The 25,338-nt window shown below is 46.3% G+C and overlaps 11 protein-coding genes across 11 annotated transcripts; 7 read left to right on the forward strand and 4 right to left on the reverse strand.

Annotated features, from left to right (window-relative positions):
* Positions 1-254: 254 nt before the first annotated feature.
* On the reverse strand, positions 255-1,947 carry N7478_013145 (pseudouridine synthase family protein; the record flags this gene model as incomplete). Its single annotated transcript, XM_056929355.1, has 2 exons — positions 255-1,655; positions 1,714-1,947. 2 exons carry the CDS (start codon positions 1,945-1,947, stop codon positions 255-257), a joined length of 1,635 nt encoding a protein of 544 aa, XP_056772717.1.
* A 530-nt stretch (positions 1,948-2,477) lies between these two features.
* Positions 2,478-3,075, forward strand: N7478_013146 (acyl-CoA thioesterase; the record flags this gene model as incomplete). Its single annotated transcript, XM_056929356.1, has 2 exons — positions 2,478-2,557; positions 2,625-3,075. 2 exons carry the CDS (start codon positions 2,478-2,480, stop codon positions 3,073-3,075), a joined length of 531 nt encoding a protein of 176 aa, XP_056772718.1.
* Positions 3,076-3,430: 355 nt separating this feature from the next.
* N7478_013147 (ankyrin repeat domain-containing protein) lies at positions 3,431-4,736 on the forward strand (the record flags this gene model as incomplete). Its single annotated transcript, XM_056929357.1, has 2 exons — positions 3,431-3,592; positions 3,666-4,736. 2 exons carry the CDS (start codon positions 3,431-3,433, stop codon positions 4,734-4,736), a joined length of 1,233 nt encoding a protein of 410 aa, XP_056772719.1.
* A 161-nt stretch (positions 4,737-4,897) lies between these two features.
* N7478_013148 (uncharacterized protein) lies at positions 4,898-6,442 on the forward strand (the record flags this gene model as incomplete). Its single annotated transcript, XM_056929358.1, has 1 exon — positions 4,898-6,442. One exon carries the CDS (start codon positions 4,898-4,900, stop codon positions 6,440-6,442), a length of 1,545 nt encoding a protein of 514 aa, XP_056772720.1.
* A 1,096-nt stretch (positions 6,443-7,538) lies between these two features.
* On the reverse strand, positions 7,539-8,039 carry N7478_013149 (uncharacterized protein; the record flags this gene model as incomplete). The annotated part of the gene is made up of 1 exon (XM_056929359.1): positions 7,539-8,039. The coding sequence occupies one exon, from the start codon at positions 8,037-8,039 to the stop codon at positions 7,539-7,541; it is 501 nt and encodes a 166-aa protein (XP_056772721.1).
* A 3,453-nt stretch (positions 8,040-11,492) lies between these two features.
* N7478_013150 (uncharacterized protein) lies at positions 11,493-13,013 on the reverse strand (the record flags this gene model as incomplete). The annotated part of the gene is made up of 1 exon (XM_056929360.1): positions 11,493-13,013. The coding sequence occupies one exon, from the start codon at positions 13,011-13,013 to the stop codon at positions 11,493-11,495; it is 1,521 nt and encodes a 506-aa protein (XP_056772722.1).
* Positions 13,014-14,306: 1,293 nt separating this feature from the next.
* On the forward strand, positions 14,307-15,362 carry N7478_013151 (uncharacterized protein; the record flags this gene model as incomplete). The annotated part of the gene is made up of 1 exon (XM_056929361.1): positions 14,307-15,362. One exon carries the CDS (start codon positions 14,307-14,309, stop codon positions 15,360-15,362), a length of 1,056 nt encoding a protein of 351 aa, XP_056772723.1.
* Positions 15,363-15,423: 61 nt separating this feature from the next.
* On the reverse strand, positions 15,424-16,770 carry N7478_013152 (uncharacterized protein; the record flags this gene model as incomplete). The annotated part of the gene is made up of 5 exons (XM_056929362.1): positions 15,424-15,823; positions 15,878-16,031; positions 16,086-16,395; positions 16,452-16,636; positions 16,722-16,770. The coding sequence occupies 5 exons, from the start codon at positions 16,768-16,770 to the stop codon at positions 15,424-15,426; spliced, it is 1,098 nt and encodes a 365-aa protein (XP_056772724.1).
* A 691-nt stretch (positions 16,771-17,461) lies between these two features.
* Positions 17,462-18,740, forward strand: N7478_013153 (uncharacterized protein; the record flags this gene model as incomplete). The annotated part of the gene is made up of 8 exons (XM_056929363.1): positions 17,462-17,577; positions 17,648-17,844; positions 17,892-17,958; positions 18,008-18,106; positions 18,164-18,187; positions 18,236-18,304; positions 18,370-18,449; positions 18,679-18,740. 8 exons carry the CDS (start codon positions 17,462-17,464, stop codon positions 18,738-18,740), a joined length of 714 nt encoding a protein of 237 aa, XP_056772725.1.
* Positions 18,741-19,475: 735 nt separating this feature from the next.
* N7478_013154 (uncharacterized protein) lies at positions 19,476-19,847 on the forward strand (the record flags this gene model as incomplete). The annotated part of the gene is made up of 3 exons (XM_056929364.1): positions 19,476-19,498; positions 19,530-19,654; positions 19,711-19,847. 3 exons carry the CDS (start codon positions 19,476-19,478, stop codon positions 19,845-19,847), a joined length of 285 nt encoding a protein of 94 aa, XP_056772726.1.
* A 3,214-nt stretch (positions 19,848-23,061) lies between these two features.
* N7478_013155 (uncharacterized protein) lies at positions 23,062-25,042 on the forward strand (the record flags this gene model as incomplete). Its single annotated transcript, XM_056929365.1, has 2 exons — positions 23,062-24,331; positions 24,393-25,042. The coding sequence occupies 2 exons, from the start codon at positions 23,062-23,064 to the stop codon at positions 25,040-25,042; spliced, it is 1,920 nt and encodes a 639-aa protein (XP_056772727.1).
* Positions 25,043-25,338: the final 296 nt, after the last annotated feature.

A 25,338-nucleotide genomic window follows, 5' to 3' on the forward strand; every position in this document is an offset into this window, starting at 1 on the left:
TTATATGGGATTGTATTGATTGCTCCAGCGTAGGTAGAAAAAACCAGAGTTAATACTAAACTATCGAGCGAAGTCAGCATATGTAAACGCCATATACATATGCAAATTGAGATGCAACCGTGAACCCCACTCTATGCTTTATATTCATGTACCAAGAGGGTACTTAAATCCCAAACTCAGTTCGAATGAAATGATATCGCTGAGATCATCAACGTAAACAAATATGCAACTTTTAATAGACATGCTCCTCTATCTCACTGCGCTGCCGGAGACACCGACTCGGTCACATCCGAACTAGACGGATTGGTAGAGTTAGGAGCCTTTGATAAATCAGAGACGTTTAACATCCCCACGCCCTCAAGAAGGACAGGGCCAGTGGGGACTCTAGTCCCTCTCCTGGTTTTTCCTTCATCGTCAACACCAATCTCGGGTGGAACTGTCCCATGTCCAACGACAGTCTCCGCCTCTCCCTCCGCACCAACAGCCCAGTCTGGGACCTCGAGAGGCCCATCAAATCCAGTCGGAGGCAGTCCCCACGAAGGCATTTTACTCCGGTAGGACCACTCGCCATCGCGATCGGCGTAAGCAATAGCATGAAGGAAGATACCGAGCTCATGAACACCAGGATCGGTATACAACGGCGTGTCACATACTTCGCAAGCAGCACCGGAAAGACGCTCACCCTTACGTTTGCTATAGTCCTCTGCCGCAGCCTTTTGCTCACGCTCCATCAGCTGCGCCAAAATAGCCGGGTCTGTGTCTGGCGGCACATCCGGTGACGCCATGAAGTGGTGACGGTATGAGAGAGTATCAGGAAGCTCGGTCTTACCCATGTTGTGTAGACGGTCCATGATTTCCTCATCGCGATCACCGTTCGACTCGTTCTTCGCTAGATCGGGTCCAAAGACACGTCGGTTTGAGTAGATAGGATCGTTGGAGATTGGATGACCCAGGAACTGAAGGTGAACGCGGATCTGATGTGTGCGTCCCGTCAGAGGGAAACAGTGAACAATACTGTATCCATCGGACTCATTTGCGAGCGCATGGGGAGGCGTGGCAGGGCGTTCCGGATCGTCGGAGGGCTGGTTCGATCCTGCCGTGCTAGCTGGTAGATCGGACCAGGCAGGATAATACGCCAGACGGCGAAACTTGGTTGTAGCGGTCTTACCGGTGGCGCGCACACGGTTCAATCCTAGCTTGGGACTAACCTGCATAATGGGCTGATCGCAGATAACCACACCATCCGGGAACTTTCCCTTAACGCGCGCGAGGTACTCTTTCTGGACAGAGCGCTCTTGCAGCTGTTTAGATATTCTCTCGGCTCCTTTGGGATCTTTACCGATGAACATGATACCCGAAGTCAGACGGTCGAGACGATTGCAGGGCCGCGGAAGAAAGCTGTGACCACGTTCTGCGCGGATGATCTCCACAACCGAGTTGAAGTGGTATCGACCGGCTGAGTGGACAGGTACACCGGGGGGTTTGTCGATGACAATGAGATCGTCGGTTTCATGGATAACTCCGATAGGTTGGGAAGACACGGGTGGTTCGTGGCGGTGGCAGGTGTGCGAAATCACCTGGCCATTTTTGAGGACCGTATCACGGGCACCGGGCTTACCGTTGACGGCGACAAGTCCCTGATCCAAGGCCCATCTCTGGGATAGGTTAGTATGAAAACAAGTGCTGATTTGGGGTCTCAGGGTATGATCGTACATAGTATTCTGGTGTTCGGTCTCGAAATTCCGAAGTAAAAATATCTTCCAACTTCCGGCCGCGCCATCGCTCTTTACAATTTGTATTATATGTGTAGTGATATGGCTTCACGCGACGGAATCCGCCATCAAGATAGTATGGAGGTGGGTATGGGTCGCAGGGCGTCACGCATACATCGGGGGGTTGTGCAACGTCCTTCGATGGAGGAGGGGTTTCGACATTGACGAGAGCCATGATGGGAGGCGGGGGCAGGGGATATCTACCTCGCCGCAGTAAATAGGCCGTGAGACGAGGGGAGGGAGCCAGGAGGGGAGATTAAAGAGCGACGTGAGGCTCTTCCACGGCCAAGAAAGAATAATTGTTGTATGTAGCGGGGAAATTTTAGGGAGAGAAAAAAAAATATGGAGATTGGACGATAAGAAAATCCACGGAGAATGGATTCTTAAGGTGGAGACAACACTTTCTCTCCCCAATGGGGGAATCCCACTGCAATTGACGTTCGCAATCTTTGCTGTCCATTATAGCCATGTTATACATCGAAATATAGTCAATCTAGTTTCAATTTCATGTTGTTTTTATGTTTTTTATTCAAATTCACCTGAAATGCAGATCGGGCTTACCTAATCGCGTGGACCGAGGTTCATCGACTCCGAGCCCGAGGAGATGTGGATGATCGCGATCGCATATCAAGGCCTCTTGGCCCCGCTGGACGGTGTTTTTAGATCATCCCTTTGACAACTGAACTGTAAAGCTCCAAGTTCGATATGGCAACACCTGATTACGAGGCCAAGAAGGGCCGAAAGCGCAGCGACTACGGATTTCACCAAGTGCACCAGACAAGATGGTAAAGCTAATACCAACACCCGAGTGATAACAAAGACTGAAACAAGCTAATACTGGAATCGCATCAGGTTCGACAATGATATGTACGCACATCTCAACAACACAGTCTACACAGCTCTTTTCGACTCAATTGCCAATTCCTACTTGATCGAACAATGTGGCATGAATCCCTTCAACGTCAACAACCCGACCCCGAAGAGCCAAAGTGGACAAGCATCCAGCCTATCCGTCGGGGCAGATAAGATCGGGTTGATAGTTTCTAGTCACGCGGACTTCTTCGCTTCTGTCGCATACCCCGATATTCTAGAAGTTGGGCTCCGAGTTGCCAAGTTGGGTTCATCGAGTGTGACGTGGGAGATCGGTGTGTTCCGGAAAGGCGAAGAGAACGTCAAGATGGTGGGGACATACATACATGTCTTCGTGTTACGAGAGACTATGCGAGTTGGAAAAGGTGGAATGGAGACTCAGGTTCGCCAAGGACTGGAGAAATTACTTGGTGGACCTGCATCGAAGCTGTGATGAGACCCGCTGGAAGGGTCTACAGTACATATATCCCTGGGTGTATAGAAACCATCTCTACACATAAATCAATTCACCCCGTATCTGACTCGGAAATTTTCAGCCACTATTCTATCAATATATATTGCGCAATGTGTAGTGCTGCAGTGCCAGCGTAGGCAAGAATATACTTTGTAAAATGCGGCTGGAGCATCCATGATCAACCCCGCTCAGTTTAGTGCTGACCACTTTGAAAACCGACAACTTCAAGTTGAAATTGATCTCAATTGTCGACTCTCCAATTATTGTTTTCAAGGGTTCTTGTTTCTTCCAAGGTCACTTCCATCCATTTGGACTCGGAGTTACCACTCGAATCATGGACCCACACTATCTAAGAGACCCGAGCCCGAACCAACAGTCACTCTCTCCAGGCCAGGATGCGAAGACACTCAAAACGGCAACACCCGATGAAGCAGATACACAAGACACCCCTCAGCCAGCTGTACCATCTTGGATAAAAGATGAGCTTTCCTTCGCGGTAAATTCAAAGGCACCCTCAAAGTAACCAAATACCCAGCGATTAATTAAGGCCTCTTTTTTCTCGTTTATAGGAACAACGGGCCCGGCAGCTTCACCTGGCCATTTGGAGGAGAAACCTCAAGGTAGTAGCCGGCTTCTTGGAGGGCCGTGTTGATCCAAGCAAAAAGCCACCATTCAGCAGAGATCTTTTATTTGTGGCCGCCCAGCGGGCAGATGCTTCCATGGTCAAGCTTTTACTAGACAACGGCAAGAACATAGATATACACCAGCTTGATGCAGATAACAACGCTCTCGCCGTGGCTTGTTTCCACGGAAAACTCCCTATAGTCAAACTCCTTATTGACCGCGGCGCTGATGTTGATCTACAGTACACTGCTGGGAGTTGGGGTAGTGCCTTAGCAGCTGCCATATTTCAAAGGAATACGGATACGATCCAGTTTCTCCTTGACTCTGGAGCTGATCCCGACTTGCCTCTTCTGACGGGGCGATATGGCAATGCTCTCACTATTGCAGTGGTTGTCGGTGACTTGAAAATAGTGGAGGCTTTGCTTGCAGTTGAGGCAGATGTAAACATGGTACTTCAATATGGTGAACATGGCAGCGCCCTCGCTGCAGCTTGCTCATGTGAAAACGAAGCCATGGTAAAGCTGCTGCTGCAAAAAGGAGCTAACCCTGATGAGCCCCTCTGTGATCCCAGTGGGTATCTCTTCCCATTATTGATAGCGGCGCATCAAGGAAACGTTCCGATCTACACCCTTTTACTGAGCTATGGGGCTACTTCGACTTCATTTGCAAGCTTTTTACTGTCGAGGCATGTCTCTGACACCGAAGAGGATCCCAGATCTTATCAGAGCCTTGAAAAGATTGGGATTAAAACTGCTGAACTTATTCCAAATTATAGTGAAGTCGAGTTTACATGCGAGCTATCGTTCATGGCTCTACCAGCATCCGATATACGCAGTTGGCTATCAAATATAGTTATGCTAGCCAGAAAGCAGGATAGTGTGCAGCTCACTACTGTGAAGGACTATTTGACTGTCCCGGATAGCTTGGTCTTAGATATGATTGTGAAAGTATTGGAAAACAAGAAGCATTTATACGGTCAGTACATTTACTTATACCCATTACATAGCCAATGTTGACCCATGAACCAGTCAATGATTTTGCAATGTTTCAGTTGTTGGATGGAAAGTTTAAGGTGGCCTGCCATATAACTGCCAACCACATAATTACCACCCTTCGATGGCTATTTGTTGCCGCCCGAAGGCCAAAACTTGGATCACTGTGCTATTCAGAATCGATAATGGAAGCTAAAAACGACGGACGCGGAGAGAAATACACCTTGGCCAATCTAAAAGAAGTACCATTATCCGGCGATGACAATCTTTGCTGGCGTGGTCTCTTTGATTCAGCCATCATTGCCGTTGGACCTGAAATAAGGAAACCTCTACAAAATATTAGAGGGCTAGAGCTAAACTTCAATGTCATGCTGCAGCTATCAGCCGTTGAATATCCTGTTCTAGTTGATTCGGGTCTCGTCCTCATCGGCTATTCTACAGCACTCATTCCTATACGAAAGACGGAAGATGGGATGATAATGTGGCACCTTGAGGTTGCCAAAAATGATTTTCAGATCAAAATTGCCGATATAGAAGCTATTAAAGATCCCAAGACATGGCTGAGAGTTGAAGATCTTGATAAACTTCGATCTCACAGGGCCTTGCTAGGCTGGTGTTCGGCATCAAACATTTTACTTGGCACTGACCGACTCGCCATGGATGTAACCTGGTCTAATGCGAAGATCAAGGCTACTTCATGGCATTGGAAAGGAGCTAATCTACAGCTCCTCGCACAGTCTTCTGCACCTCTGCAGATTGGTGGTCAGGCTGGCATGTCATTTGACCGTACTATCAACACGATCCAATTCAGCCCCTCTGGAAACTACCTTAAGTGTTTGCGCAGCAGTGCTCTGGTTCCAATTGTGCTATATGACGTGACTTCAAAGAGAGCATGGCTTGTCTCATTGCTCTCAGTACTACACCATATGCTCCTCGTCTATTGCGACACGATAGATGAGGGCTTACGTGGTGCAAAAGCACCAATAGCAAAGAATGATGGCTCTAATGGCTCATTGGAAGCCTTGAGTGGCAGTGGTGGTAAAACTGTTGAGAAATCAGGCCAAGACGCATTAACGATCAGAGAACTTATTATGGGATTTTCGGTAAATTTATCGAAGGCGTCGCTGCAGAAGCCAAAAAAGTCTACCATATATGGATACGAATTTATGGATATTGTAATGGACTCGACACGATCAGAACTCAAAAAGACGACACTGGAGAAAGAGGGCCTGGCATGGACTTCCCTCCTAAACGAGGTTAATTGTCTGTTCTGTTCAAACCTCGGCGATGCAATTGTCGGACGTATTAAATGTGATGATTTCCCATCATGCAACACATTACCCCCGAGTTTGGATTATATGGCCGCCTCCGTACAAAGCTTGAAGGCTCTTTCCAAGAGACATGGCGGACACATAGATGGAGAGGCTACTCGGCTTTCTCAGAGCTGTTACCTGCAGCTTACTGGTTCGCCTTTTCAAAGTCATCACGGTCATGCTGATCCCTGTTGGGAAAATGTTGACTTCCTGCAAGAAATTCAAACCTCTCAGCCAGCCAATAAGACGCGCCATCAGAGTCTTGATAAGTATTCATCTGGTGCTCTGGTCTTCGGGAAAGCCGTTCGAACAAAAGCAGAACGAATGCATGACTGGCGTGGATCACAGGTGGATGTTGATAGCGTAGTTGAAGAGAAGAACTTCAAAAAGCATATCATGTTTGTTCGTTCCGACTAGAAATTCTGTATATAATACAATGCAGATGAGCTATATCCAATTGCTCGGAACCATTCAAGAATGTTTCGCACGCTCGGCGATGCCATCTCGTTAGAGATTCTGCAGCCAAGAACTTCGCAAGTACGTGTTATTTAGCTTACTATTTCTACTTTACAAATATCTAATATTTCGAATCAAATATGTTCTAGAGAAGAAATTTGTCGGCGATTGAGGCACCGAGTCGGGGTCCGGATCCGAGAATAAGGGCGACGGGGTTGTCTTGCATTGTGATCTGAGCAGGCGATGGAATTCCAGAGGCTTGAGGAGTTGGAGTAAGAGATTTGTCTCCAGATAGGAGACCTATATTTATTGTTGAATTGTAGTGTATTTCTTTTGTTTGCAATAAAAATTCTATACGTTTGATGCAGCATTTACTACCGGCAATAGATCCATGAGTGTGCCATATCGATTCTCCCAATGTGGTTTAGCTCGTCTTTGAGACCCACAAGCCGCAGGCAACCCGCGCGAAGTTAGGCAGGGCTATGCATGGATTATTAAATATTACTTGGTAGAGCTGATTCTCTCGGAGAATTGCGGTGACAAGTTGGGGGGAGGGGAACATCCGCACCAAGATTTCTTGAAGTTGGCAATACACTAATGAGAGAAGAGAAAGAGGTGAATTGGTCATCGCCAATTTGTACCCGGTTAGTTCAAGCAATATTAATAAAATATCCGAAATCCCATAACTGTAAGTCTAGACTAGTCTATAACGTAAATCTAATTTCGTGAAGGGGAAAAGCCAACCAAGGAGAGAAACACCATTGCCGAAAATAGCCCGAGGATTATTGATATACCCATGACCCAGTTCACACAAAACCCAAGTTTTAAAACACTTTTGATAGCCAATAACCACGCTAAAACGCTCCTCAACATAGAAATTCAAGCGCTGAACATGTGATGGGGAATAATTGCGAAATAATTGCATGGAAACCCAAAGATAGAGCGTGAAAGTCAACCCGGATATATAGCAGCATAGATGAAGTCCAAAAAATCAAGATAAAAGAAACGAAACGAATAAAAACAAATCGATGAGAAAATAGCAAAGAAAAATAATCATTTACTCGATTTTGCCGGCAATGAAACTATTGCATCGAGAAACATTGGCACTGGTGGGTGGCGAGACACCACGGCGCATGGTCATACCGTCTTCCTCGAGCCACCACTTGGGGTAGGGGCCAGGAATGAAACGTCCCTTGGCATCCCATCCAGCAACCCAGTGCACGCCATCGTCTAGAAGGAAGAAGCGCAGCTTCTCAGGACATCCACCTTTGTGTAGTGGCGCAGTGAAGAAGCGGGAGCGGTCTTCAAGCTCCGACTCAAACATGTAGCGGTGCAGAACACGGCAGTAGACAAGGGCGGCGGGAACTTTTTCATCGTGGTCGCGTGAATCACGACGGATGAGGTGCCAGCCTTGACCGGGGAGGAACCGGTAAGTTCCTGGAACGGGGGTTTCCCAATGTTGCTCGCGGTTTTCTTCGCTGTCGACGCGGTCATTGTGCTGAAACCAGTAGACTGGACAGCAGAGAGTGCGAAGGCACAGGAAGAGATTGGGGGCCATGATCAATGATGGCTTGGAAGGCGCTGAAGATGGATAGCAGCTTTTTGGATAAGACAGATGGAGGTATTAGGGGGCCAGAAATATGATGGCCGTGCGAGTAAAAAGCGCTGAAATGCGGATAAGATATGTGAAGAAACAAGATCCAAAGAAGGACAACGGTGTTACAAATCGACGTCCATTGTGATAAGGTATTCGAGTTCAATAGGACGAAATCGATGTGAAGAGAGTTGCTGGGGCTTTTGTCTTCCACTTAAAGAAATTCCGGGAAGGGCCCTTGGGGGTGTGTAAAAGGTGGTGACGATAATAGCAGCCACAGGTTCAAGGGTAAGGATAAGGACTGGTTGGCAGTGATGGGCCAAAAATGTCGTTATCGTTGCGGTGTGAACGGAGTACACGTCCCCGAAAGCTGGGTAGCCAAGTCGGAAAGAGTAATGAGAAGCTTGCAGCTCCTTTGCCAGAGCAACAGATTCCTAATAATTCCGGGGAAGAAGAGAACAATCCGGGGCGAATCAGGGGGCAGAGAGCTAGATAATCACGAATGGGCTGGAGCAAGAATCGGCGACTCGCAGCAGAGGCAGTGCGTCAAACAGCCGGTGTTAAGGCTTACTGAAAGCGCATGGGAGCAAAGAAGCATATGACTGGAGGAAAGTGGCCATTGATAGTTATTATAAAGGGAAGGATTATAAGGGGGATTCGAATATTTCATTAAAGAAATAATAATAAATGCTCCGTAATGTGCGGTGGACTTCCTAGCTCCCGTGAAACAGCTTGCCACGGCCCCATCACCTTAAACCAATGGTGTCTAGACTCGTTTTGACTTTTTAAAGATCGAAAATTTTCTACGTGCGGATCCACCCGAGCTCCATTTCCAACTGCCTTGTTTGGGTGTGGCATTTTGCGATTATGCCTCATAGTTAGCCGTTCTGTACATGCTGTCATAGAATTTCTACTATTTCAATATCATGGCTGTTATTATTATTACTTTCCATATGTTTCTTTCTATCTTTTTCTATTTTAATTTGCCCCTTTTATTCCACTTTCACCTGCCTATGGGATAATTGTCGGTGTCGCCGGTTTGCCAGTCGGCAGCTCACGCGGCTCTTGGCATCCCAGCTGTGGCTGAGCATTGAAAGGATTTTCAGCCTTATTTGGGTTCCATGAGAGAAAAAATAACAATAAAAAAAATTTTAAATTTTTTTTTTGAAGGCTGCTGTCATCTGACATCACCAAAATATCATGTCACCGTATGCCTTGGATCGGTTAGTGTCTTTCCTAGTACTGAACGGTCCATGAAGTGGAGATAGGGGCATATTTCGCGGGCGGGCGAAGCAGGGTTCCTTTTCCTCATCAAAGACCCAATCAACAAGGCCCGCCATCCTTACATACTGTGGCGAGGCCCAGAGCTTCGAATCTGTATGCTGCAATAGGAAATGTTTATGCCAGATCACATATCACAGCATCGTCTTATCTTTTGTCTTTCCATGCGGCCGAATCCTTGATCCTTGCGGCTGGAACATTAATAGATACTGTTCCAAAGCCCCTACCCGTTCAAGAAATCGGGCCAAACGAAAATTATGACCTGTTCAAAAAGATCTTTGTCAAGCGAGACTCACATTTGTCAAGTGCCAAGATTCAAATTGAACATTCGAACGTTTGGACCACCTAAGAAACTAGCTCCTGATGGCATTCTTTTCATAATAGGGACTCGCCGGTTTCCGCCTATTTACGAAATGAATCGTGAGTTGATCTAGACATATTCTTACTGCTGGACGAGCGCTTCGACATCTTAGACACACTTCCATACAGGACCTAGTATTGCAAATGCTACTCCTTCCTAAATCTTATAACCCTATTCAAGTTCAATATTGCTGCCTGATCAACAGCCCATGCCCAGGCGCTTGGCATCGGAATATGAGAGAAACATCCTTCCCGAGAACCCGTGCGCCAGTTCCCGCAGAGCCCCGCTGTTTGACTGAGTTGAACCAGATCCATTCTTGATCCTCGGGCAGATTAATCTATCCAATTTCAAAAGCTATTGACCAAAAAGCTTGGAAGCAGTGTCATATAGCGTGAGATTCGGACGCGCAAGCTTCAATGCAATATTCAAGAGTACATAAGACAATATTGAGGCATGTCAACATTGGAAAGGAAACTTCTTTCCATTTCACAAAGATTTGCCAGGGTCGGTCGCTAAAGTAAATCATCCGCAGCAGACGGTTGCTTCATTAGCAACGCTTGTCTGTTTGTTTTCTTTACTATAAGGGGCTCAGTTCAAAGTCTATCCAGGTCACAGTTCAGTCTGAATCACATACCCCAGGCTGATAGATTCCCATGTGAATATGAAGGAACCAATATAAGCACCAATAAAAATGCAAATAATAAAGTAACCATTATAGTACATGGCAAGACTGGCAAATTACAAGTCAGCCTCGTTTTCAAAAAGGAGCGAGATCAATTAGGAGGTGAAGGAGATATCCGATTGGTAACTAAGGAAGACTCACAGCATGACAAAATATGCAACTGCAAACTGAAGCATGTGCAAAAGCGCGCGAAAGGCTTGTTGAGAAATAGTGGGCGTAAAACTGAATGGTACATCCCTCGTACATAAAGCTTCAATAGACGTAGTCGATTCTCCCACATGTTGTAACTTGTGTTGTCTTAGTAAAAGACGATCGTATTCCTTGCCCAGTCGGCGAAGAAATTCCAGACTGATAACAAGACAAATGACCCCAATATAGGATCCAGCGAACATTCCCTTAGAAGTGATGTGCCATGACTGCGATATGAAGCACGCGTCGATCGTGTTCCAATTCCAAAGCATCTAGAAAAGAAATGTTAAAATAGAATATTTGAAGTATGCAGAGTAATTAATCGTACACTGATTTTGCATGAGCCCCCCATCTTCATACCACTACCAGTGCTTGTAGCAGATGAGGATGCCGATGTAACTGTACTAGACATGGTCATGTCTGTCATTGTACTGGTCACAGAAGACATATCCATGATGACTTGAGTATTTAAGAAACTAACAGATTAAAATTGAATACAAACGAGTCTACGAGGATTATTATATACTTATTAAACGTGGGCTTTTCTTTTTACTTGGGACACATGCCATTCCGACGTCGGTGAATGATCTATAGGCTGAGAGAGTATTTGAGCATGTTTCTTTTGCGCTTAAGCCAATCAAGTTGCTACAGGTAAAGTTGTTTAAGCCACACAGATTTCAATGCAGATATCTACCAATAAGAACTATGAACTAGCTCTGCGGTGCATATTGAGCCTGTTTTTTGTCTGGTGCCAGTGATATGTGGAAAATTTATTTATTGTTGTGACCAAAAGTGCGGGAAATATACAGGATACAATCAACAAAAAGAATACTACAGAAGGCTGTTTTCTTGGCGCGATTCATGCAACTTCGCGCCTCCGCTTGTTTATTTACCAACATCTAGCCTAAACTCTCTCCAATTGCTGGGTATTTGCTTTCTCTCCAATATCTTCCTCGTCAATCGCTGCTGCCGCTGCAGCTCCCACTTCCAAGTGTATTTTGTTCTTCCAAAGGTTCTCGCTCTTGGAAACAACATCTCGGATGCCATTAGAGGAGGAGAAGAGAAAATCAACAGACTCAAGAGTCATAGATGAAGTTTCCGGAAAGAAGAAATAAACCACGGCGCAGCAGGCAAAATTCAGAACAGCCCAGATAACATAGCTGCGCCACCCGATATTATCGATAGAGACCGGGGCAATTTCAACTGTCCAGAACTGATTTGCCCAGAGAAAGAAGACAGAGAGTGCAAGCGCTTTGCCTCGTACATGCAATGGTAGAATCTCTGCCGGATATGTCCACATGTTAGACATCCACCCCCAAGTGAAGAAAGGTAAGTAAAGCCAAAAGAAGACAATGGTGATAATATCTGATGATGGGGAGTCCCACCACAAGGTGATAGATACGGCAATCATGCAACTGCCCATTCCCACGTTCCCGAGATAAAAGAGCCGCCTGCGACCTAAACGATTGATGAGGAACCATGTGAGGAGTGACGTGAGAAGAAACCATATTTGGGAACACCCCGATACCAGATTCGCTAAGTTAGGACTCAGGCCGACCGAGTTTTGAAGAATGAAAGGGAAATAGTATTCGACAAAATTGATTCCACAGTATGACTGCATAGACTGAGCCGCACATGCGATGATCACTCGCGTTCGGACCTTGGCCGGGCCTTGCTGGAATAGCGCACCCCAGGAGGAACCCCCAGCCTCAAGTTCGATAGCGGATGAGATATCGTTGACCTCGGCTTGAATCAATTCGTGATCTTCGGGTAGATCACGCAATGCAGAAAGAGCGGTTACTGCTTCTTGTGTACGTCCATGGGCAGCCAGCCACCGGGGAGACTCAGGAAGAAAGAGCGTAAACCCGAAGGCAACGAGAGGATAGACTGCTTGTAGCGCGAAGGGAACCCGCCAGCTAATTTCATTATCCAGAAAACCAAGCCCATAATCAACCCAATACGCGATATTCGTGCCGATTATAAGAAAAGTCAACTGCACTGCAACCATTACAGCTCGCATCTCGGCTGTAGTGGTTTCAGCTAGCCAGACGGGTGAAGCGCTGGTGAATAGGCCAAGACCAACACCGAGAATGATACGCGAGACAAGGACCTGGGCGAGAGAAAATGACGAGGCATTGATCGCATCGCCGATAAGGTGAACTATACAGGCAAGGAGGATGGTGCGGCGACGGCCAATCTGCTCACTGATCAGGACAGCTGAAAGAGCCCCGAGCATACACCCGATATCATAGGAGGAGACCACGAATCCCTGAACAGCGGAGTTGGGGTTGCCAATCAAATCGAGGAAATTGGGCTCCGAGATGATTTGTCCCATCAGGCCATTGTCATAACCAAAGAGACAAAAGCCCGTTGAGCTAACAACCGTGACGAGGTAAACCAAAGGCTTGCCTCGTAAAGACAACATCTTGAAAGTGTGATTTCTATAGGAAACTATGATATTCTTGGTTCTTAGAATTTCTCCAGTTTATGTACCATCAGGAAGGCTGGCGAATGCCCCATATCCCCGCAAATCCTCCCCAGAGAAACCCCACAGCATACTAGCGTGGGTAAACTTGCTTTCTCGGATAATACAGTCAGACTAGCTGGAGGTTAGCAGTAACAGGCCAATCAGGGAAGATACTTGAAATAATGAGACCCGGATCATATCCGATTTCACTTCACCATTCACGGTTCAACTCCGATTGTCTTCGTTGCCATCAGAGGATCAAACCTAAAATCAAGCCTTCTTCTCGATCAGGCCAATTAATATTCCAGTATTGAAGGTCAAGGCAGAAACTTCAATAATAAGATGATTGCCGAATCTTTGTTGGTATACCCTCGGGATTGCCCCCGAGAAAAATAGGCTTTCTCTCCGAGAATAGAGGATGGTAATGTACACGGGAATATTGAAAATGTACTAGCAACTCCTGAGTTTATGAGGCTTGATCCGGCGAGATTGTATGACATCTTTTAATTATATTAATTTTGATCTACAAAGATAGTGAGACACGCAAAATTCTGTCAACTCTTACCGAGGCTGGAAATGATGGCTCGGCGTAAAGATATTTGAGAGGCTTTGGGACTAGGGTATGATCCCCCAGGACGACATTTAATAGACGTATGGGACTTTCAAAGTCGGAACTCATGTATTTTGTACGATCATCTCATAACTTGAAGAGAATTCCCCCTCTATCCATTGAAAACAGCCTGGATTCACTAGTCTTCCAAAACCATGCCCGTCGGTGCAAATAATGCCTCAGTGAAATATTAACCAACCAGCCTGAAGAGTCTCGCAGAAAGAATATTGGGGATCTTTTTGAAAACACTCGCCATTAAAAAGACCAAGATGCCACCAAGGTGGCTCCTCCTCTTTGAATATCTCATGCGAATGTCTTTCATTTGGGATCAGGTGACCTAGCCTCGCGTTTTGGAGTCAACATTTTCGAAATTTTCTTATCATGCTCCTCTTTAAGAAGCTGGTAGGTGAAGATTAAAGGCTAAGCTAAAAACAAAGTATAAGATGACCGCTATTTTTCTATATAACTCCCCATAAGAGAGAGAAAAAACCTGTCCGTGACAAGTTGATATGGTTCATCCAGCTGCTTTTGAAGTGGGTCTGGGCTGGCGGAAGTTGGGTCTTCTCCGCATTTCGTCCCCCACTTTCCCCGGAATTCACCAAGCACCTCATCGTTTCTCCTCATAGCTTGCTCTCTAAAAAATGGAAGCTGAGACACTGTTAACAATTGAGAATCTCCCATCGATGACTGAGGAAGAAAGTGAAAGGCCCAAGAAAAAACGCGTCCGGCACTGGACCGAGGAGGATAGAGCCAGCCATCGTGAATTTGAGAAGTCCCGCCGAGAGGCGTTCAGTGAACGTTTAATGGTTGGTGACCGTCCACCCACTAAAACAGATGCTTTAATTGTCACTAACGAGATTCAGGAATTGACAAGATTACTACCCAAGCTCAAGGAGGAAACACGGCCCTCGAAGCATATTATTGTTGATGAGAGCATCTCTCATCATAAAGCACAGCAAGCAAGATGCGACCAAGCCGTTACTGCCATCCAGGCCTTGATGGCTGAGCGTGATGAACTATTAAGGGAGGTTAACAACCTTCGTACTTTGTACCAGCCTGATGCTTCTGTTCCACGCCAAGCCCAGCCAGTCGACCCAGCTGTTCTCGAGGTTATGGCGGAAAGCACTAGATCAAATGAAGCACATGAAACTCAAAATATCGATGACTTACAATCTAATCATTTACACACTAAGTTTCAGCCACCAGTTTTACTGTCCCGTGCAAATGAGGGACCCCATATAGCAAGTTATTCCGGTGCCACTATTGAAAATCCACCGCTTGCACAGATTCCACTTGGGTGGACCTGGCCTGGTCCCAACAATTCTGCAAATGATATCCCACAAAATCTATCGGATGAAGGCTCTTTTGTATGGAATGACTCTCCCGATCCCCTGACGCCGTCTTGGCCGAAGGTCATTGATATACGTCCAAACAGCAATGCATCTTATCTTGTTCACGACTCAGCATCATTTTGGACTCAGCATCCTGGGCCTCTCAGACCTACGCCTCCTCAAAATACGACCATACACTATGGAGTTGACTTAGCAGGTCTCTCTGATGATATGCCACGTCTTTGGTATTCAAATATTGGAATAGACACAGCCACTATAGCAGGAAATGAGCATTCCATATCTTTAATGCCCACGCTTTCGATTGCGAATTCACTGCCTCTTACTTCGAAAGATCGATCTATTTAAAAGAGTGATATTTCTCGATGGTACCATACGCTCCATCCTGTATCAACATGCTCAACTGCACCTAGACGTGCTTCATGGCCTCTTCAATCTTTGCCTGGCTTCTCTTTTCTGCTGCAATGAACAGCGTAAGAGCTTCTTTGAGTCGTTTCTTGGTCTGCGGGTCTTCCTCGTTTGCCTTGTCGAGCTCAGTACCTCCATTTCCCAGATAGTCGATATCAGTTCTTGACAGCTTTCCATCCCAGTTAGGTCCAATAAGAGGATCAGTCTGCGCAATCTTCTTCAGGCGGTCTGGCGTTGGTGCTGCTGCTTCATACGGATGCTCCGGCTTCGGCACGCCCTCTCCCGGCTGCTTGGATCCGTCATACGGAAGCTGGGCGAGCTGAGTGAGGACCTCATGAGAGATCGTAGCCGACTGACATCCCAGCTCACCAGCTGCCATGGCTTCCTGTGGAGAAATGAAGCTTGATTCCAATCAGGTTAGCGGAATAACGTATCTAGGGATGATTTTGGCATACCTCGCATTCTTAAGGAATGGCTGTTCCTTTCCGGTTTCTTTATACAGGCGCTTGTATGTCTCAAGAATTTGAACTAAGCGTGGGGACATTGGATGAAGCAACGCTGGGTCGTCAGACTGGGGCCACAGCTCTCGTTCATCGTGTGCGCGAACCTCTGTGCGAGACGATTAATTTTTCTTCCCCTTGAGAAAGATGTGGGAACTCTTACCATTGTAGTACGGGCTGATGTACAAGCATCCTGCCTGGCTAGCAGCAATTGCCTGGTGCACGCTGAACAACGCAGTTCCAAGAGTCCGGATACCCTCTTGTAGCAGAATTGGGCACGCATTCAGTGCAGGCCCAGTGCTAGGGATCTTGATGCAAAACCGGTCTTTGGAGACGCCGACGCTCTCAAACTCACGAGCATAGGCCCGGGCATGCTCAAGTGTCTCCTCGGTGTTGTATGCATTGGAAGGAAGGGTCTGAAGAAGTACTCGGCCTTGGATATTATCGATATTAGCCTTGGACATCAAGACAGCCTAAGATGATGTTAGTAAATTATTGGGAAGTTCAAAGCTGAATGTTCACAACATACCATGCGAGTGTAGATTGCTAGCCAGCCTTGATCTTTGTACTCCTTAACCACGCTCTTGAACAGATCATCGTTGATTGGGTTGCACATCTGTTCATGAACCCATCCTTGGTTGCTGGTCATGTCATGAGGAACAATGGGCATACTCAGTGTGTACGCAGGGTCCATCCAGTCAACATCCACATTGACTGGCCATGAAAACAAAACAATGTTAGCTTTTTCTTATCCTCTCCGAAGACACTTCAAATTTCTATGGAGTAGAATCCCACTTACGCTGCTCTGATAGCTTTTGCAGCCATGTCACATTCCCGGCGCTACCCATCTTGAATTAGTAGGAGTGAGATTTTTCTAAAGTGAAGTACTTGATGAAAATTTAGAAGCTGGCAGAGCCCTTGAATATATATGTTTTGCAACTGGAGACAAGGACGAATTTGATTAACACTGGAAATTTGCGAAACCAACTTCGAGGCTTGTGAATGTACGACCTTCAAGTTCCTGTAACCCCCGGTGGAGTACATCTTGCATCGGACACACACAGGGCACGAGCGGGGATAGCCTGGAACCTTGGGAGGAAATAACGTATTCAGAACCTCGCATCTCATTACGAAATTCTGTTCGTTCACTGTACTATGTTCTCACGCAGGGCATTCCGGCTCGGCACCGCCACGCCGAAGCATTCCCAGTCAGCAGGGGGTAAACAGGCTAAACGCTTTAATACCCAACCACCTCATTGGTGAACAGTACTCTGGTCTCACACAGGCCAAAGCGCTTTGATCAAAGCGAACGTCGACACACGCAGGGCACTTGGCGTCATACACCCATCGGCGAGGGGTAACCAAGGCGCAATTGGTCCGATCGCCGTCTTTGTTTAACACTAGCGCACCCCGGATTTTTGACCGACGATCCCCCTCGGATACGCCAATAAAGTTGGTGTCTTCGTCTAGTGGAGTATATATTTGTGGATTGGTCCCAGAACTATTTTGATTGGCATATCGAAAGTACAGTTTGTGAAAATGACCATGTCGAAAATTAGTGAGGATGATGATCTCAAGCCGAACTCGGTATTCGTGGAGGATGCGGAGCTACAGGCACAGCACTTAGGGAGCTATAACCAGAATGTTAATGCGAGGTACAGATACACCTTCTTTTGCTATTGTCTGGATTTTATCTGATGGCTTTTCTTCTACGTACTTCTATAGGATCTTGAACCCTCTTGCTGGAATCTCTAGAGATGATCTCCACGATCGCGTTCTTCGATTCTGTCAAGAATATGGATTTACGGATCAAGTCCAGGTATTCCAGAAGGGAGCGCTCGCTGCACAAAATCAAAGGAGCTTTGAGGAAATATCAGAGCTGAATGAAGAGGATAAATACCATTTGCGCCGAGAACATACAAGTATGTAAACCTTCCTTCTGCTTTTATCCAGTCTAACTCGAGGATAGACAAATGGCACTTGCCGAAAGACCTATATTTCAGTATTGCTTTGTGCTCTCTCGGATCTGCAATTCAGTAAGTTTGGGACCTATATTTTGGCGTCTATATTCTAAATTGAATGAAGAGGATGGGACAACACGGGCGCAAATGGAGCCAATCTTTCCTTTCCACAGGAATTTGGCATTGAAGACAACACTTGGTTAGTTGGCGTGATAAACTCCGGGTATGTCAATCTTCTATAATTAACAAAAATCTGTATTCTGATAATAATATATCATAGACCCACTCTCTTCGGCCTTCTTAGGTTAGTATATCAATATGCCGCATGAAATAACCAAACTAACATTCCAAGTGCATGGGCAGCAGATCCCCTCAACAATTGGCTAGGTCGCCGTGGCACCATTTTTCTCACTGGGCTATTGTATGTGAGACTTGCGCGAGTCTGAGTCGGGAATATATTGGGTTGTTCGGCTAATTCATCTACAGCTGTGTCTTCCCGGTACTTGCACAAGCCTTTACGCAAAACTGGTGGGGTCTGATGCTTTGTCGCCTGTTCATGGGGCTTGGTAAGTAGTAAGCAGGTTATTCCCATAAGACTTCAACTAATGTATGGCTCGTTGCTTAGGGATGGGAGTCAAAATATCTACAATCCCTGTCTTCAGTGCAGAGATAAGCCCAGCTTCGATTCGTGGTGGAATAGTGACAAGTTTCCAGCTCTGGGTAGCATTTGGCACATTCATGCAAGTTTCAAGCCTAGATAATCAATAACACCCCCATATCTAATCTTCTGGATAGGGGTTTCTGCTCTAATCTCATATTTTATCGCGTCGGACGACTTGCATGGCGTTATCAACTAGCCGCCGCTTTTGTGCCTGCTGTTCCCGTATTAATATTTGTTTGGTTCTGTCCTGGTATGTCGATTAATTATATACTATATATTTCTTAATTGCGAGGCTGACAAGATTCATTTAGAGTCGCCAAGATGGCTTATGAAGAAGGGTCGCTATCAAGAAGCCTTCCGCGCATTCTGCAGATTGCGCAATACGGAACTTATCGCTGCTAGAGATTTGGTAAGTCCAAGTACATATTCTCAGGATTTGCGGAAACTTATCGGATCTAGTACTATGCACATTGTCAGGTCGTGACGGAGAGAGACGCCTTTTCAGGGAAATCCCTTGGCCATCGCTTATGGGAATTGTTCACAGTTCCTCGCCTCCGCCGCGCATTGATATCCAGTGCAATAATTGTCATCTCACAACAATTTTCTGGCATCAACATCATGAGTTTTTATTCATCCACAATTTTCTCTGAGGCAGGCTATTCCACCCGTGATTGTCTACTAGCTTCCCTAGGCTTCGGATTGACTATGTTCATTTTTGCCTTACCCGCCGTGTGGACAATGGATACTTTCGGTCGCCGTAACTTGTTGTTGTTCACATTCCCGAATATGGCTTGGTGTCTTTTAGCAGCAGGGCTTTGTTTCTTGATTCCGACTGATTCAGGTGCTCGGGTACCTTTGATAGCGCTTTTCATATACCTGTTCACGGCACTATATGGACCTGGTTGGTCATTTCTCGTCTGTCTTCGGCCCCATGGCATCTGCTGACAAGAATAGGTATGGGACCCATCCCATCAATCTACTTTAGTGAAGCATTCCCACTATCTCATCGAGAATTGGGCGCAGCTGTCACAATTTGTGTCAATAACGCGGTCGGGAGCGCTCTTACCCTAAGTTTCCCATCGCTGCTAGCCAAGACCACTCCTAGTGGAGGTAAGATATCAATCAATACGATTCACGCTATGACACTCTGCTAAAAGCTGCTATAGCCTTTGGTTTCTATGCCGGATTGAATGTTATCGCCTTCGTAACTATATTTTTTGTGGTGCCAGAAACGATGTTAGTGACCTCGGGAGGGACCAAACTTATTTTCACACTTGATCGGTCATTATCTGACGAGGCATAGGCAACGTACCCTAGAAGAACTCGACTATACCTTTGGTGTTCCTATTCATCGACATGCCAAGTACCAAATTGGCACCTGGTTGCCATGGTTCGTTCGGCGCTACGTCTTCTTTCAACGATCTACGAAGCTCGAACCCTTATACCAGCTTGAGGGGCTCTAAACCTGCAAGCCAACAAATATTTCCGAGACCACTGCTTTGGGTGTATTAAGTTCTATATGATCATGCTTTTCCCAAAAATTGCGGCTTAAATTTACTTGAGCAATACCCACGGATCAGCTCCCCGGTGTGGTGACCTTTTGCCCAATCTGTTAACCAAGAGTTGTCATCAAAATGTCATAAGTATCTCCAATTTAGCATGACTTATAAATACTTCCAATACTTAGGTAGCTTTTTGGTGACCTCTATACCCTTACAGTATAATTTGAGGTAAGGCGCTCGAGTACTCGACAGTCTCCCTCCAAGTCAAAGGGGTGAAACTTGATCTGGCAACATTCCATTACCTGAACTTTAATCCCCTAATTCTTTTTCTCCACGGTTTCGGCTCATGTAAAGAAGACTTGGCAGATCTATCGCTGCACAAATGCCTTCAGAACTTCAGCATGATCGCCTACGACGCCCCAGGGTGTGGTCAAACCGCGGGCAATGACCTTTCCATAATTGACATTCCATTCTTCGTTGCAACAGCCGAGGCAGTCCTATCACATTTCAAAATCCTCAAATTCCATCTTATAGGCCACTCAATGGGAGGACTCACGGCACTTCTACTCGCAAACCGTCATCCAGATCGCATCCTAAGCTTTATCGATATCAAAGGAAACCTCGCATCAGAGGTCTATTTTTTCAGTCGGCAGATCTTCACATTTCCATCTGATAATTCCGACGCTTTCCGACGCTTTCTTTGATGCATTCATCGAGCGAACACGTAACACCAAGACCTACGGGAGCCCTTTATATGAGAGTACGCTACGCGCGCGAGCACGACCTGCGGCTGTCCGACCAATTTTCGATTCCATGGTACGATTGTCAGACGAGGAAAATTTGATAGGGCTGTTTTTGGGTCTTTCCTGTCCAAAGATGTTCATGTCTGGAGAAGAGTTTCGGAATTTACCGTACCTAGAGCGATTGAAGGAAGAAGGTGTGGATTTAGCGTCTATCCCGGAAAGTGGGCATTTTCCGATGTATTCGAACCCAGTTGATATGTATCGTCGGATTAGCGAGTTCCTACATAATAAGGTGGGTTGAAGTACAATACTATAGAAGAATACTAAACCAAGAAGAATTTCGTAATACAATCATTTTACTTAGTTACGGTGTTTCGGCTAATTGGCTGGTCGTAATTGTTGCTAAAATTCTCTCTCCAGTGGAAATTATTTTCTAAAAGATTAGAAGGTCAGTTACACAGACGCGAGTTTGGAGGCGCTTCGCTGTGATGGTTCAGTCTACAAATGGTGCGGCTCTACAGGAAGGGGCGTATTTTGCCCACACGTGGCTATTTCAGCCTATTATTAAATCAAACACTAATCCCATGCAAATATTCCTTATCATGATTCAGAATATACGGCAATAAGTAGCGAAAAAAGCTTTTTCATCAATAAAATTGGCTCCACTACACAGAATATATGGATGCTTCATTGTCTAAGCCCCACTTTATTCAGACATATGACTAGCCCGGAGTTGCTCTAAATGTCCGGCTTGCCGGAAGAAGTTTCCTTTCTCTTGGAATCTCTTCTAAATGGAAAGGGCTAATTCTGCACTACTGCAATATTAAGTGGGCAAACGTTGACCGACGGTGGATGAGGTTGGGATAGTTCATAGGCGTGAAACTAATTTCAACTTCAACATCCCCATCACAATGCATCAAAGTCACATTTTATTTTGGTGGACTATGGATGATCAATCAAGTCCTGGTAAGAATGCGGAGCGTGACTGTTTTGCCCGGGACTCTTCTGACATCTAGACTTGGGTTTGTTAGAAAATGAACCTCTCTGCCATATCCATAAAGTTAGTGTCTTTTATGCCGAGGCTCCACAGCTCGATCCGTCTTGACAGATGTAAGTAGTAGGGTTCCACGGGGCTACGGAAATGTAGATTCTGTGTGGTTACTGAAAAAAGTGACCAAGTGCAAACCCAATGGCGTCTGGCAACCAGAGAACCAGAAAAAAATAGAAGTGTCAAGTTATGCCAGTATACATACAGAGTACGGAGTACATAGGAAGTCATTCTCCCTGTTGAACGATCACTGCGACCGCAAATCCGGCCTTCTCCCGTGGAAGTATTGGCGGAAAATGATTTAACAGTCACTTAAGATGCAGGCGAGATTATTTGGCTGTTCCTTCCTTTCATTCTATAGTGGATCTTGATCCACCTTTACCGGGGACGTCCGTACCAAACTGTCACTCAAATCCATGGGCAGTCCCTTCCTCATAATCACTTCTTATGACTCGAGAAACACGAAATTTTGGCCCCCGGATTGTCTTCAGGTTAATGTAACCCTGGCCCGTACATGCATAAATCATGTGGGTGGACACACGATCGTTATTTCCACACGCTTTACCCCGTCGGTCATCCGGCAGAGTTACTACAGTTGGATAATGGAGTCTCCTGGTAAAATTCGAGCAGCAAGAGGCCATCCGCCCTTAGCCGATATCTCTATTTCATTGGTGGGCAGGACAGGCGACTTATCTTGATTGCGGAGAAGACAAGCTTTTACCGAGCATCCAGAGGGCCCCAAGTGGGGCATAGTCGTCAGCAACAGCCACCAATATCACTTCTATGGATGCTAGCGCAAGAATCGTCCCCGGCTCATCAGTGAAACAAGCACCACCCGCGTCTTGGTGTCTCGGACAATAAGGGCCGGGCGGGATTTTCTGATAAGTTACTGGCGAGACACTGGCTATCCGTATAAACCTCCTGCCTGATGACGCGCCCCACCGCATCATCATGCAATCCAATCAAGGTTCGGACAACGGGGTTCAAGTCCGGCCACGAGTACCCATTACTCCACAAAGAAGCCAAGGTTATGGCGGGTTACAGTTGAAATGCAGGGAGCCCACAGGAGATCTGGTACCTTTTCGTCGAACTAAATTTTAGTCTTTCTTGCGTGCACAATCATGATTATTTAAACCCCGACAAGCGTCCGCACGTCCGTCCCCTGCCTCTCTCCCCTTTATTGTCTTCAGGAGGGATCAGCACTTTCTTTCCGCCACCCGCGCAATGGCTGGTATCGTTTCCGCAGCTAACATCGGCGGCGTTGCCGATCCTCGCCTTGGCGATGAGGCAGATATAATTGGCACTGAAAAAGAACACCCCAACATTGATATACATCACGACATCGAACCTCCAATTCTGTACGGAACAGGCTCCGTCTATTTGGACTCTAATATTACCTTTGAGAACTATCATTATTGGGCCGGTCGCTCTCGCGAGGTAGAGAAACACATTCCAACAGACACTGCTGGTTTCGCAGGAATAGGAAACCTCCTTCTAAATCGCAAGGGGAAACGGGAGGAGCCAGCCGCTGAGCCGACCGAGCCTGCATCTGTGGCCGAGAAAAGTAATTTCGACCCGAAAAATGCCAATGCTCCTGGGACCGAAACGGCGAGGAGCGATGTGAGTACGGATAGGTGGGGCGTTAGCGAAACAGAATGGGAGCAGGCGCAGAGAGCAGCTCGCACTGCAACTTGGGGATCAATATTCTATCTGATCACCACTGATATTTTGGGCCCTACCAATGTGCCCTACGCTATCAGCCGAATGGGTTATGGTCCCGGTTTCGCTCTTTACACCGTATTTGGTCTGATGGCCTGTTACTCTGGCTTGCAGCTCTGGCGCATGTTTACTGGCTTGGATTCAACTCGATTCCCGATGCGCAACTACGGCGATCTCGCTTTCCGTATTTTTGGTAGTTGGGCCCGCATCGGAGTGAACGTTCTCCAGAGTTTCCAGTTCTTCCTCAACGTAGCTCTGTTGATTGAGACAAACGGACAGGGCCTAGCGCAAATGGTGGCTGGTGTCAAGAACAAAGGTGGCTTTCTCTGCTTTGTAGCAGCTGAAATCATTTTCATGGTGATCGGCTTTGTTCTTGGACAGATTCGAACTCTACAGCGTCTTTCTTGGCTAGCAAATCTCGCTATCTGGGGAAACGTTATTGTTATTATCATGACCATGGTGGTTGTCTACAAGTATCCTCCTAATTATGACGCGGTGAGGACATCCTACGGAATTCTAGAGGGACCTAAAGTCACGAGCGCCAATTGGCCTTCTGGCTTAGACCTCAACGACAAGGTCACTGCCATGATGAACGCAGTGTTTGCTTATGGTGGTGCCACTTTGTTCAATGAGCTGATGGCTGAAATGCGACGCCCCTTTGATTTCTGGAAGGGCTTCGTTTGTGCTGAGCTGTTCATCTACGTCTGCTATCTGGTCAACGGAATGGTTGTCTACGCTGCTCAAGGCCAATTTGTCTATAACCCAGCCTACGAGGGTAAGCTTATCACGCCGTGCCAGGATCCCTTTTCAGTATATGATAACTAATTTGAAAACAGGAATCCCCAATACTCCGGGTGCATACCGCTTCCAGACCCTCGGCAATGCTCTTTCTTTTATCACTGGCGCGATTGCGGCCCTGCTTTACGGCAATATTGGAATCAAGATCCTTTATTCTTCTGTGCTGCGTGATGTTTTTCATTTCCCGCCTCTCGACAGCAAACTTGGCAAATGGATGTGGGTTGGACTCGGTAAGTCCCTTACAGGTTTCTTTTTTGAGAACCCAATTCCAACTTCCTTACTAACAATCTTCCCAGTGCCCGTCTATTGGATCCTCGCCTTTGTCGTTGCCGCTGCTATTCCGCAAGTTAGCAACTTAACATCGTTTGTCGGTGCTGCCTGCATCTTGCAATTCTCTTACACATTTCCACCTTTACTTTTGGTCGGGTATCACATCCAGAAGGATGCAATGCTACCAGAAGAGCAATTCGACCCACGCACAGGACAGGCTCAACGTGTGGATCATGGTATGAAGCGTTGGATCCGTGGCTACAAAAAGAAATTCTGGTGGAATACCTTTGATCTTATTTACGCTCTTGCAGCTCTAGCGCTAGCGGGTTTGGGTATCTGGGCGTCTGTTATTTCGATGCATAAGACCTTCAAGTCTACGAAATTAACACCCTTTACCTGTACCAATCCTGCTGGTTGATGTGCTTAATTGGAACTGAATTTGATGCCTGAAGTGCCATCGTAATTCGTGGCTTTATTCGCTAAAAACAGAAGTTTGATGTTTTGATTTGATGTATAAATGAATGGATGTACGATGCTTTCGGTACTAATATTAAAGAATCACAATCTCATTTGTAAATCCGTTGCTCGGAAATGGCTTGTCCCCTTCAAATTCAATGTTATTCCATAGAGCCTTAAAAGGATGGGAAGTAGTAGATAGGTATCAACGCAAACATCTTGTTCGTTCTTCACCCAGTGAATAGAGCATTAAAAATT

This window comes from Penicillium angulare, assembly GCF_028827245.1.
Source record: "Penicillium angulare strain IBT 27051 chromosome Unknown utg000012l_segment0_segment0, whole genome shotgun sequence".
Classification (NCBI taxonomy): domain Eukaryota; kingdom Fungi; phylum Ascomycota; class Eurotiomycetes; order Eurotiales; family Aspergillaceae; genus Penicillium; species Penicillium angulare.